The following is a 14511-nucleotide window of genomic DNA, read 5'->3' as shown; positions in this document are numbered from 1 at the left end:
CACTGACTACCGGGGGGCAGACACTCAACGCACAGGCATGGAAACATGAAACAGACTGATGAATCTCAGAGGCAAGGGGGAAGGGGGAAAGGCAGGAAGAGATTGACCAAAGATCTTATATGCATACTAGAGACCTGGTGCACAGATTCATGCACTGAGCCTCTAGTATATACGGTAAGCCTAATTAACATCCATCACCATTAATAGTTACAGAATTTTTTTCTTGTGACGAGAACATTTAAGATCTACTCTCTTAGCAAATCTCAACGATGCACTACAGTATTATTAACTGTAGTCACCATGCTGTACCTTTTACATCCCCAGGACTTATTAGGCCCACATTTTCTGATCCCCAATCCTTAAAGGTGCGGCCACAGCTCAGGTGGCACTCAGAAGAGGATGAGCAAGAATGCAGAAGGGTTTACTAAAGTAACGTAGCACAATGGTTAAGAGTGTGGGGCGGTGTCAAACAGCCTGGCTCCTGTCCCAGTTCCACCACTCACTAGCTATAGAGGGGAGCAAACTACTTAACTTCTCAGCACTTCGGTTCCCTCAGATTATTGTGAGGATTGCATAGATAACAGGTGAAGAAGCCCTTAGAATGACATATAGCTCTTAACAATTACAAATGTTGAATGAACAAACAAACACTAAGTAAGATTAAATCCAGGCCAGATTCAGGATCTGAATAGAGGCAGCAAGAACCTGCGTCTGGTTTAACTTGAACTTAGAGTCAAAGCAAACTAAGAAAGGGAACTAGTATGGGACAAGAGAAAAGAAGTAAACTTTCCCCACACAAAACAGAAAATATTTCCTTGGTTTGATTTGAAAAGAAAAAAGTTCCAGAAAATCTAAAACATTTAAAGAAAGGAATGATCACCTGTAATCCAAAACTAATTGCTGCTGTCCTTTTGGCAAACATATGTCAAACAAGCTTGCGAAGAAAATAAAGTAACAAGAAAAACCTAACAGGTTACAGAAAGTCTCTCTTAACGCCACAAAGAAAAAGAATATATTAAAAACAACATCAATAACAGCCACTAATAATATATGCATGTCATTACACATTTGAAATGCATATAACGACATCTGGATCAGGGGCTGACAACCCCAGGCCCATGGGGCTGAGAATGGCTTCTACATTTTTAAAGGGTTAAAAAAAAAAAAACAACAACACCCACCACCACCACCAAAGAAGACTGGCAACAGAGATCCTCAAAGCCAGAAAGATTTACTACAGAAAATGTTTGATTTAGAGAAGAAACATGAAACGTTTTGGGGGAGAGGCATACAATTGGAACTTTCACTTTCTGACATAAAGCACACAAAAGGCGATTTTGAATCCATGCTTCTAAGATAACAGTGTGAAAATCACATACTCAAAGCCATCCCACACTACTTACATAGGATGTTTTGGATTCAGCGTCCCAACAGTCACAGGCATAATGCGCCATCTCGTTCTCCATGTGCTGACGGAAGCGGAGTTTATCTGGAGATACTCCAACCTTCGTGAGGTAGAGGTAGATGCGGCCAATGAAATAGCCTAATACTGAGTTGTTAATCACCCCCTAAAATAAATGAATCAACAAGTGAGTAAATAACTATGGAAGCAAGCAGAGAGGATGGAAAAAACACGTTAGCACTTTGGAATGCCATTTTCCATTGAGTTGTTCATGATCTACTGAAAAATATTTGAAATACAAGGTAAGCTCATTTATCTAGCTTTCAGAATAATCTCAAAACCCAGTAGGTGGCTATTTTTAAAGGGGTTAATGTCAACTTAACAAAATGATAATAATGGGGTTATTCACAATCTTTCTACCATCCTGAGTTAGCAAAAATTCAGCCTAATACCTATACCTTCTAGATCTACAATGCTAAAAATGACATTCACAGTAATGACCTAGGAATGACATATATATTCCTTCTGAATTAACAAAAGTAATAGGACATGTTGAGGGGATTTTAATGTATTCTTAGCTACTGAAATCTGTGAGCCCCATACAGCATATGTAATCTCACCATTTTAGTACTGGAAGGATCTTAGAAGTCATCGGGCCCCATCTCCTACCCACTGAAGGACTCTTCTCAGCAAAGTGGCCAAGGGGTTATCACCCAGCTTCTACTTGAATATTTTCAGAGGCAGGAATCTTATTGTTCCCTGGGGTAATTCACTCCACTATCAGGAAGCCACTACTGTTAGAAAAGTTCTCACTCATGAATTTCTCTAAGCAAATAATTAGAGAAATTCTATTATATGTAAGACTCTCCCAATTGCTATGGGTAATAGAGAAGAGTTTAAAAACCAGAGGGCTTGCTCTCTGTGGGTGAAAATGCCTCCCCAAAAGTAGCTAGAAGTACATATTGCTAGAAGTCGGACTGAGAAGGCACAGTTCAATCCAGGATCTCTTTTCCAAGGGGTCTCCTAAACATTCTTTTTCATGTTAGCCCAGTCGTCCACAAATGGTCATGTTCAGGTAATTTGCTCCCACTGTAATAACAGTGTACAGTCAGACTGTATAAAAACAATAAAGTGACTGCTAAGATAAAACGCTTTGTCATCCAGTACACAGAATTTGCTAAGTGCTACAAACCCTGAGTAGATATAAGGCAAATTAAGTCACCTATGGAATCTTACCTGCTCAACAGCATCCCCGAGGCGCATTTTCCGAGCAGACTGTCCGCTAACTTGGGCTTTTGCCGAATACAAATAAAGGTGGAGGTCTGCCACGTTCTGGAACTTGGGATGGTTTTTCTCACTGGGGTCTACAAAGTGCTCGATTTCTGCCATTGTGAACTCTCTGAAAGAAAAATATAAGGGACAAAAGTTGCATGCTTAACTATAAAAAAACAACAAACAAGGCCCTTATTTTCAACTTCATTCTACAATGATATGCCCTCACACTACAGGAATCTCATCACTAAACAGAAAATTATTTCCTAAGGGAATGGCAAAAGAAAAAGTTGGATTAGGTTTGTCTAGGTCAGTGGTTCTCAACCTTCCTAATGCCGCGACCCTTTAGTACAGTTCCTTATGTTGTGGTGACCCCCAATTTCACTGTTACAAATTGAACATAATTAAAGCACAGTGATTAACCACAAAAACAATACGTAATTATGTATGTGTTTTCCGATGGTCTTAGGCGACCCCTGTGAAAGGGTCGTTCGACCCCCAAAGGGGTCACGACCCACAGGTTGAGAACCGCTGGTCTAGGTGGTTGTTAATTTTAATCACATTCATGAAAACTTTACTACTCACTTAGTATTTTAAATAAATAAACACAATCAAACTTCTCTCAGATATTAATTCCTTCTGTCTAGTGACAAAGATTCTTTACTTCACCCAGCTTTAGTCAGGCTCTGGAACCTTCTCCTAGACCTAGGCCCATCTGTGCAGTTCCTTGTAAAATCCAGTTTTAGCAAGAATCCTCCTGAGATAGTTTAATCAGAACCATTCCCGCTTGCTATCTGATCACCTCCTCCTCCACCATCCCCCAGGCGATGTCTGATGCCTTGGCCTGTCTTCAGCAAGAGTCCTGTCAGGGCAGTTCAGCCAGAATCCCCTTATCCCTGCTGTTCCCTCTTAGTAATCCCCACCCCTGACCGCCACCCTGCTCCTTGGCTATAAATCCCCACTTGCCCTTGCTGTACAGTGGTCTCCCCTTATCCTTGGTTTTGCTTTCTAAGGTTTTAGTTACCCTCAGTTAAGTGTTGTCTAAAATTATGAAATGGAAAATTCCAGAAATAAATAACATCAGTTTTAAATTGCGTGCCACTCTGAGTACTGAGATGCAATCTCACACGTCCCACTCTCTCCTGGCCAGGATCTGAAGCATCCCGCTTTCCAGCGTAGCCACACTGCATATGCTACTGCCAAGTCACTTTGTAGCCTCTTGGTTATCAAATCGACTGTCACGGTATCGCAGTGCTTGTGTTCAAGTCACCCTTACAGTAGCCTAATGTCCCATAACAATGTCTCTGTCACTCACCTCACCTCATCCCGTCACACAGGCATTCTATCATCTCTCATCATCACAAGAAGAGTGAGGACAGTACAATAAGGTATTTTCAGTGAGAAACCACATTCACATAACTTTTATTACAGTACTAGAGGCCCAGTTTACGAATTGGTGCACATTGAAAGGAAATTAGAAGAAATATTTTAATATCACTATTCACCCTTTCTCTATAATAGAAGTGTCAACCAAATTCATGATCAACAATAACAGATGGAAACACATGTGTGCGATTGGTTCCAGCAAGAGCTTTATATATATAGATAAACTTGCTTAATTAGACCTGCTTTCAATGGCTAAACTTTTTCCAGCCCAGTGAAGCACCCCAACTTCTCTTTCAGGTAACTGTCAACAACACAGCAGTAAATATCAACATGAAGCAGATTATTATTGTAGATCACGCAGGGAGAACAGAGGGTAAAATATTTAACTGCAGTAGTGTTTGACTATATTCTGCACAGTGAGAAAACCTGAAGTCATTTTCAAGTTCCACCATTTCTTACTTCTTTCAGTTTCTAAACTTTCTAAATCCCCATTTTCCGGCTAATGAGAAGAAAATAGGATTCCACCGAGTCTCCTATCTACCTACTCCAGGACTTGTGTGAGGATCAAATGAGATGAGGCATGGAAAAATGCTTCCCAGATATTTGGTTAAAGTGTAAAATGTTTGCACCTGGCTATAAAGCAAGTCATGTTCCTGGGCTGAAGAAACTCCAAGGAGGCTAGTGGCTAGGGAGAGGAAGCTGGGCATTGCTACATGACGTCATTACCCGGCACCCACAGCCACTGTTTCTGGGTAGGGATGGGCTGTGGGCCACATTTTGCACCATGGGGTCTCGGTAGCATTGGCTGTGATTTGGTGGGCTGTTGCACCGGGGTGGTGGTGGGGCCTGTGTCCCACTCGGGAGAAGCCAAGTGTTGCTTTGTTGGCACCAGGTCCGAGGTGCCGTTTCTTTGTAAATGGCCAGTGTGTGTCAGGGCAGATCCTGCATTGAGCATCTGCCCCCTGGTGGTCAGTGCGCATCATAGAGACCGGTCGGACAGGCGGAGGGATACTTAGCATATTAGCCTTTTATATATATAGATATTGTTATAATTGTTGTATATGAGCTGTTGTTAATCTCTTACTCTAATTCATAAATTAAACTTATCATAGATAAGTATGTACATAGTGTATACAGGGTTCAGTGCTATCTGGTTTCAGACATCCACTGGTGTCTGGGGACGTATCTCCTATGGATAATATTGGTAGACTGCTGTTCTCAGAATTGAGCCCTGTTCTATACTGTGGTCTCTTTTTTCCTATTGCAAGAGTCCGGAATAAAAATCTTGTTTTTACCACTTTAAGTACTATCTATTTCTGTTTTTTCTTTGACACTAGACGCAACTATAAGTACATTTAATGAAAAGCAACTTTTAAAGAACAGATCAACAGTTTTAAAAATTAGGAAAATTTAAGCAAAATCAGACACAAAGAGAAGTGTAATACGGAACGGACTTCCAAATAAAATAGTTTTCCTTAAGGCATTACTAAGTCTGATATTTACAAGCTCCCAATATTTACTTTTCAAATAATGGGAAATTAATAGTGAATTTAAATTGTTCTTTAGCTTTTAGAGTAGTTTGATTTCTTCTTTTTTATTGCTCTGAATAAGTAAGTGACTGATAATGGCACCATACAGCTGGTTTCTTTGGAGTAACAGCTTCTTAAATAGTGTTATTCAAGGCAGATGACGTAAGACTTGAGTTGAACAAGCCAACATCAAGCTAATTGCTTCATGATGAAATAAATATGCACATAGCAATGGTTTCCCAGAGAGATTCCTCTGAACGTCAATTTAGTAGCTACTGAAGGGAAAAGTGTTTTACGATAATTTTATGAGTAAAATCAAATCTTTCTTCTTTAAAACACACATTTGTGCACTTTCATGATTATCTCAGATGTTTTAGAAGTAATGAAAAATTGCTTAAATGGGTCTAAAAATACATGAAATGCACTGCAAAAGAACTTTATTTTTAAATTTAATGGTATCTCTTATTTAGTCATGCAGCACCTATGTCTAGATTGTCTTTCAACAACTATGAAATATCGTCTGTGTGCACAGAAACATAAGAGAGAGAAGCACAGTGTCTGACCTCACAGAGCTTAGAACTGGGCTGAGAAACAGAACACCTAAAATGCAGGGCAGACCAAAATAAGGGCCTTGCCCAGATTCCCAAAACAATCTGCTGCCAAAGTCTTTGCCTCTGTGCTGTCAGATCATCCCATTCACAGACGGGAGACGGAAATCAACACAACGCCGATGTTACCAGCTGCCTCCTGTCTTGAGTACAGAGAATGTACCTGGGGCCATGGAAACTAAAATACATACAGGTCCACACTGGAGTCACTGCTACTTTGTGCAGGCTCTTTCCTCCATGAGGTCTCCCCTTTCTAGATAATAAGGCTAAGGCAGTGGTCAGCAAACTCATTAGTCAACAGAGCCAAATATCAACAGTACTTCTTCAAAATAGGCTCGCCCAGGCCGAAAACGGACTTCTGCGCATGGGCCACGAAGTTTCAATCGCACTGTATGTGCGCACCCGCACGTGGCATTTTGTGGAGGAGCCACACTCAAGGGGCCAAAGAGCCGCAGTTTGCCGACCACTGGGCTAAGGGATTACAGGCCTGAAGGTAAGTTTGGTCAGAACACAGGCGCATTTCCTCAGAGGGAGTCAGGGGGACTAATGAGATCAGGCAGATGGCTGGGGTGCTTTGATGTAGAGTCTGTGGCTGGGATATGCTGTGACTAAATCTGTAATTACAGCAAGGAAGAAAAGAAGAGCGGAAATGGGTGGGGCAGTGGGACCGCAGAAAATGTTTCGGAGCCTAAGAAAGTTGGGTTTACCTACATAGCCTAATTTTTATACGGAATTTACTGCCCTAAGAGATGACATCAGCGAGAAAATACATCAAAATCACAAAAAGCTTAAGTCATAAACAGATAAGTCAGAGTAAGTTTCCAAAAGAAAATGTAACTGACTAGTGCCTGCTCGCCTTCCCACACATTCCCGGACACCTGACAAAGGGAGGCCATTAGAACAGAGCCCAGTGGATGTCTACCCAAGAGCAGACAGGAGTAAACTTGCTAGCTGGCCTCTCCGTCAGATAGGCGTCCCCCCCAAACATCTGGAAGAACACCAACTGGTTACTGAAACACTCCTAACCCCACAATGCTGTCCTGGAGTGATCTTCCTGTCATAACCATCACCCATCCCTACCTCACACTACTCTCATTTGCATCACCACCGCCAGAAAATGCCTTGGGTTACCAGGGGTCCTCAAACTATGGCCCGCAGGCCACATGCAAATAAAAATATTGTATTTGTTCCCGTTTTGTTTTTTTACTTCAAAATAAGATATGTGCAGTATGCACAGGAATTTGTTCATCTTTTTTTTTTTAACTATAGTCCGGCCCTCCAACGGTCTGAGGGACAGTGATTTGGCCCCCCTGTTTAAAAAGTTTGAGGACCCCTGGGTTAGATAATCAACATCTTGCCATCCTCAAACCACGTGATGTCCCGGCCAGTGTGGCTCAGTAGTTGAGCACTGAACCCATGAACCAGGAGGTCACGGTTCGATTCCTGGTCAGGTTACGTGCCCGGGTTTCTGGCTCAATCCCCAGTAGGGGGTGTGCAGGAGGCAGGCGATCAATGATTCTCTCTCATCACTGATGTTTCTATCCCTTTCTCCCTCTCCCTTCCTCTCTCTGAAATCAATTTAAAAATTTTTTTTTAAATTTGTTTAATCACAAACACATGATGAACAAGGGGAAAAGGTCATTTTGGAGCAAGAAAGACACTTAAGACTTAAGTTCCTCACCCTCCCTGCCTTTCCCTTCAAGTTCACTTTAGTTACTCACAGCTGCCAGTCACCCCAGAGGTTACATCTGGAGATACAAATGTAAGACATGCTTTTTTATAGCATAAAAATAATTACATAATCATGAAAGAACGAAGCAGAATAGCCAGTTTTCATGTCCAATTCAATGCCAAGGTCACTTACTAATTTTACCAGAAGAACAATGTGGGCAGTACCTGACTCTGATTAGTCCCGACCGAGGGGAGATCTCATTTCTAAAAGAATTTCCAATCTGGGCAGCAGCAAATGGCAACTTTCCTTGGTTGAATTCCAAAAGTCGTTTGAAATTCAGGAAAATCCCCTGTGCAGTTTCTGGTCTCAAGTACCTATAAAGGTAAATCAATCAGTCGGTTATAAAGAAATTAAGTTTTCCAACAAATCTGAAATTCTAGATGCAAATCCTAAAAGTCCTAAGTATACTATTTGCACACAAAGCTGTATGAGCCCTAAAACAAAGTTTTAGAAATAGATCTTTTCCTCGGTAGCAAACATTACCAAGCAAGTGTGAGAGAATGTATCAGGTAACTGGTATGGCAATACTACTGCTAGAAATGCCATTTTATGTAACTACTCCAGTGAATCAAATGCCACCTCTCTCATAGTGTCCCTAAAACATCTGCTATTCTTCCTGGCCAATCATTTACATGAAGGCAGATGACCATTTCAGATCCTTCTGAAACCCATGCCTCAGTATACCCACATACTAAAGCGTAACCATGGGGCGAAAAACCAGCCCATGTGGGCACCCTTTCACACTAAAGCCCCCTCATCACAGCATCACATTGAGCCAGGAAGCTTTCGAGGTTTCTCGTGTCATGTTCTTCTTTGTGGTACTTTACATTTTCAGCCAGAGGCTTCTCATATTTCTCCATATGCTAGAGATAGAGCCAAGCAAATATACCAGTAGAGCCCCGTCCCTCTTTTGAATTTCACAGAGAATATTCTGTGCAAAACAACTAAGAAAGCATTCTCAACAGCTTGCTTCACAATACATATTTTATGGAAACAACTTTACAATGAAGACAAAAACAATAGAATGCTACCCTCATCTCACTCTCACATACCCAGCTCTTTTGATTTTTGTCCTCCTTCCCACATTTCACCCAAACAGCAGTACAGCTACAGTTTATGTGCATGTTTTTAAGCAGGATGTAAAAAATTATGCATTCTTTCATTTATTTTATACTTCTCCAGTTTCTAAATAACTGAAAACGCCTTATATTCAACAGCTGCAGAGTATTCTACCGAAATGTTCTACTTTGTGTCATTTATTTCACCATCCTCAAATTATAGGATAAATAGGTTAGTTCCACTTTTAATTTATACACTCTTGACAAGTATCGCTTCCTTTCCGTTTGAATTACTTTCTTAGATAAATTCCTAGGAGTGGGATGACAGGTCGGACGATATGGCCCATTTTATGACTCTGTGTATGTATTGCCAAAATGAAAGGCTTACCTCTGGCCTCTTTCCACAAAATCCCAAGTCAACCCTGTGTCTTATTAAAGTTATTCTAGTAACATTCTATCTCAATTAATTTTTATTACTCTTTAGTTTCTACTCCAGAAAACATGATCTATTTAGCTTCATCTAGCAAAAACCTACCCTTCTCTTGCCCTTTAAAATGAGACCATTAAATAAATAACAAAAAAAATATATATATATATAATAAAATGAGACCATTAGGAAAATATTTGGAGCTATGAAATGGAAATGGACAAGGAATCTGGAAATACAGAGTCTATCTCTGGGTCATACTATAAATGGTCCAGGTTTTCTCTACTCTGTGAAAATCACATCTTTCAAATCAAATCTAAACTTGTGCTGTCCAATGTAGTAGGCCACTAGTCATATCTATTTAAATTTACATTAATTAAAATTTAATAAATCTTAAAATTTCTTTCCTCAGAATCACTAGCCCACTTAAGTGCCCATCAGTGCCATATGACCACCATACTGGACAGCACAGATTACAAACATTCCCATCACTGCAGGCAGGTCTGCTGGACAGTGCAGATCTGGACTGAATGGTTTCTCATCTCCTTCAGCAATAAGTTCAATGACTTCCAAAATCATTCAACTGTCTTTCCTGTACTATGTAGCTATAACTAGAAGGTATGATGATCATACCTTTTATGTTTATTTTCTAGGCCAAAAAAATCAACATATATATTAAAGAATCAGACGAAATCAAATTTGTCTGTCATAATTTTTCCTTAATATATTTACCTGCACTTTTTATATATCACTTCTCATCATTTTTCCCTCGTGGCTAATACTGATATTTACCTTTTATGATAAGCAATGTTAATAACTTTGATAAATAAACAACAAATGATACGTACCCAGGCATGTTTCCTCCAGGCCCAATGTAGGTCTTGAACATTAAGTTAAAAGCTACTGGAGGGGAGAGATCATTTCCAGTAATGGGGGATTTTACATTATAGTTCACAAAAAGATCCCCAAGCTCTTGCTGTCCATAGTTATCAAGCTAAAGAACATGCAAAAAAAAAAAAAATTAGTATATAAGACTGAGGAAAAACCAAGGCATAAGATAAAGTATTATATATTAAACCCCATCCACCATTAAAACTCATCCAAAATAACCTCCAGATATCCACATAAAACCATAACCAATTTACACAGATTTCATTTACCAACAGAAAAATGAAGTATCTTTCTGGGAATGATCTAAAACTCAACATTCACCAGTGATGTTCATTTTTTTGGGTCAACAAAAAATGGACACAGAGGAGAAATAAGAGAATTAAATCTGGTTGCTGAATCCACATAATAGGAATAGAGCTCTTCCTACCAGCAAAGGTAAGTCAGTGCCTTTAAAGAAACTGTCATGCTTTGCAAAGCTGAGAAGGAGTCACAGGCACTAACATGGGCTCACGCAAAGGATGGGCCTCCAGCTGGGCATCCACAGGGCCATGTCTAAGGACTAGGCCACTTCCCACGGGTCCCCAACTTCTCACTGAAAATTACACTGGCAGCTGTATATATATCTGACATGACAAGTCAGAAAACAGACTGCTCCCCTAGAACGTGGATCTGGGAAGAAACAGGAAGTCAGTGCTCAAACTATAAAATATGACTTAACAAACCAACTAATTACTTCCTGCTTCTGTTAAGTTACTTGGAAATAAATGAAACTGTTATGATCAAAGACATGCACACAAAACCTTAGTAACTCTAGCATTCAGATTAGGAAACAGTAATTTAGGGGTAATTAGACATGTGTTTCATATCTTTTTCCTAATAATAATAAGAATAATAAAGTTCATGCCTTTGAGGGGAAAAAAGGAAATAAGAAATAAATGTGTAGCTATAACAATGTCAAAATGCAAGAACTAACAATGAGCTTCAAGCAAGGAATAAGATATACTTCATGAGGACCTAAAATAAATGGCCAGATTAAGATTTTTTAATTTAAATGAGGAAGGAGAAAATTTCTCAGCTAATGTTGGAAAGCTAGATAGCACAGAGAAAAATTAGCTCATTAAAAAACAGTTAGGGCAACAGTGGGAAAATACCCAGTAAATTCGCATGAGAAAAAAAGGAAAGGGTTATATTCTCAAGTGATCTGTGACCCACACAAAGGGTAAGAACTACTTCTGATATGGACGGTATTCCCCCACTTGGGAAAAGTCAGAATAGACTTTTTTCTGTCCAAGGAGAGAGAACAAATTTTATGCCTATTTAAACAAACTTGCTGGTTTCGGCTAAAATAAAGGGTTAGCCACAAAAGGTAGATAGAAGAAAATAAAAACGTAATTGGAGATGCTATGAGAGCAGAGGTAAATTTGGCTTGTTTACCACCTCAGCCAGGGTCAGCACATGTGGAATTCAACAGTCATCAAATGCCGGAAGAAAGACAGCACCTACCTGAGGTGGTGATAGCGTCTCTCAAGAACTCACCTGAGCCAAGACACTTTCCATCTCTGATTTCTTCTCAGCAGAACACTTCTTATCAGACATCAACTTCTGTAAATGAGCTATTAGACATGTTGATACACGTCAATTTTCAATCAATGGAGAAAAGGGGACAGTGTATTTTTTTTTCTTTTTTGGGGGACAGTGTATTTTTGAGTTCCAATGCTGGATAGGTAAAAAGAATGAATCCAATGATAATGTTCTTCATATGAATCCCTTGGTTGATTTAACAGGGAGTCATGATACTGTCCTGACCCTTTTGCTGACTTAGAGAATTTCTAATTATCTGTATACATATTTTTAAAATAAGGGATTTTATCCTTATTTTATCCTTGTACTTTAGCCTTTGTATATTATGCACGCCCCCCAAATTTTAATAGAAAAAAATGAGAAAGGTTTCATCTAAACCCTTTGTTTTGATCAATCCTACTTGAGATGAAGAACCATACCTTTTAATAGATGGTCAGCACGAAAACACTCTCCATTTTTTACATCTTTCACCATGAAGTCAGCAAATTTGTCTACATGGCCAGAAGTCCTAAAGTAACAAATGCCAAGCCCATTTGTCATTTTCATACAAATTAACACATAGCTTTTACCTGCAAGACAATCCCCCTTCCAGATGTTTATCCATAGTTTGTATCTGTGAATCTGATAGATGGACGCTGCCACATCTATAGTGATGCATCCATGGTAGATGATAATGTATGCCAGAGAAAATTCTTTCTTCCGGCAGGAAAAAAGACATCACCTAGATTACACTTGTTCACAAGTTGTCAGAACATCTGTGCTACTTTGCAGAACCAATTAACCCACACCTATCCTATTATTAGTAGTAATACAAGCAAAGGCCAAACCACGGCAAACATGGCTAGCCAAGAACTCTTATCTCATCCTACATAATAAAAGAGTAGTATGCAAATTGGCCCCTCGACCTGGAGTTTGTCTGGGAGTTTGACCAGGGGGTGGGGCCAGCCAGGGGAAGGCAGGGAGTAGTACCCGGCCAGCAGCAGGCAGCCACTAGGGACCCTACTGATGCAAAAATTTCGTGCACTGGGCCTCTAGTTATAGATAATGAACCTTGGTTCTCTGCCCCTGAAAACTGCATGGACAGGTATTATCTCTACACAGTTCCCATTAGTGGAGCAAGTAGCTCAACCTATTAAAGTATACGTTCTCCTGATCTTTTAGATCCATCATCTTGTCTTAATTGGCTGAAATTATTAAGAGAAAGCAGGGGTCAGAAGTGGGGAGGAGGGGTGTCAATGGGGGAAAAAGGGGGACATCTGTAATCTTTCAACAATAAAGATAAATTAAAAAAATAAAAAGAGAAAGCCTAAGGGATGCAAACGGCAAAATTAAATGAAGTGATATACAAAATGGTAAGAATTCCTCTTTCAGTTTTATATTCAAAACATCCTGCTCTACTTACAAAAATACTGGTAGGAATAATCTAAATTTCTGCATTGAAACTTCAATACAAATAGTAGTATTTGATTAAAAATGTATATATACCTTTGCCCAGAATTTCTAAGAATTTATACTAAGGAAATAATCAGGGATATACACAAAAATTCATCTATCAGCATGTTTAATGCAGTAAAAAATTAGAAACCACTTAATTGCCTACAATGTGGACTAGCTAAATAGAGCATGGCACACCCATAAAACAGCATACTATGCTGTTATTAGAAATGCTTTACGCTGAAACCGGTTTGGCTCAGTGGAGAGAGCGTCGGTCTTCGGACTGAAGGGTCCCAGGTTCAATTCCGGTCAAGGGCATGTGCCTGGGTTGCGGGCACTTCCCCAGTGGGGGATGTGCAGGAGGCAGCTGATTGATGTTTCTCTCTCATCGATGTTTCTAACTCTCTATCTCTCTCCCTTCCTCTCTGTAAAAAATCAATAAAAATATATTAAAAAAAAAAAGAAATGCTTTAGAAAACTAATGACAGAAGTCAATGTTCATCTATGTTACATGAAAACAGCAGTGCACTACCAACACGGATACACTATATAGAGACTTAAGAGGAAAAAGACAGAAAGGATAACTACAATGATCTTAACATGACTATCTGTAAATAGCAGGTGAATATTTTCTGGGGGGTTTTTCCTAGATTTTTATAATGAACATGGGGTAGCTTTTTATAAGCAGAAAAAGTTTTTAATTAGGCATATTAAAGAATTTCAGCCCTCAAACTATCAAACTTACTTTAGAACTGGCTCAGGGGTGAGCATGGTACAGTCAATTTCTAGGATCTGTTCCTCTTGGATAAAGTGCTGCCTCCAGGTCTGAATAATGTTGTTCTTCAAAGCACAGCCAACTGGCCCAAAGTCATACAGGCCACTCACACCTGCAAAAGATGAACAAGGGAAACACGGTCACTCTGAACAAGGGAAGGCAAGGAGACAGGGGACACGGAGACCTGTCAGACTTCACACACGCCCTAGAAATGTGTTCAAGTCCACATTCGAACTCCTCAGTACCAAGATCCTTCCCTCCACTAGCGGACAGAGGTAAAATTAAAAAGCTCCTACTCATTTACTATTTTCAAATTAAGAATTTCAAGTAGAATTAGCAAAAACACTAAAAGCAAAAGAAATTCGTCCACATTCAAGAGCAGAATGAAAAAAAATTATAGTTTTCTGCCACAGAAA

General features: G+C 39.7%; 1 protein-coding gene across 1 annotated transcript in view; it reads right to left on the bottom strand.

Annotated features, from left to right (window-relative positions):
• Window positions 1-14511, bottom strand: part of GARS1 (glycyl-tRNA synthetase 1) — a 35139-nt gene that overhangs the window by 14401 nt on the left and 6227 nt on the right. Inside the window, exons 4-10 of the mRNA XM_081102825.1 lie at window positions 14066-14207; window positions 12306-12394; window positions 11842-11918; window positions 10263-10408; window positions 8094-8243; window positions 2639-2801; window positions 1404-1568 (exon numbers count right to left, since the gene is read on the bottom strand). Of these exons, the coding sequence (XP_080958951.1) occupies window positions 1404-1568; window positions 2639-2801; window positions 8094-8243; window positions 10263-10408; window positions 11842-11918; window positions 12306-12394; window positions 14066-14207 (932 nt within the window). The remainder of the gene's footprint in view (window positions 1-1403; window positions 1569-2638; window positions 2802-8093; window positions 8244-10262; window positions 10409-11841; window positions 11919-12305; window positions 12395-14065; window positions 14208-14511) is intronic.

This window comes from Myotis nattereri (assembly GCF_964212035.1).
Source record: "Myotis nattereri genome assembly, chromosome: 11".
Lineage (NCBI taxonomy): Eukaryota > Metazoa > Chordata > Mammalia > Chiroptera > Vespertilionidae > Myotis > Myotis nattereri.
The sequence above is the reverse complement of the archived record's forward strand: the minus strand, read 5'-3'. Positions and strand labels throughout refer to the sequence as shown.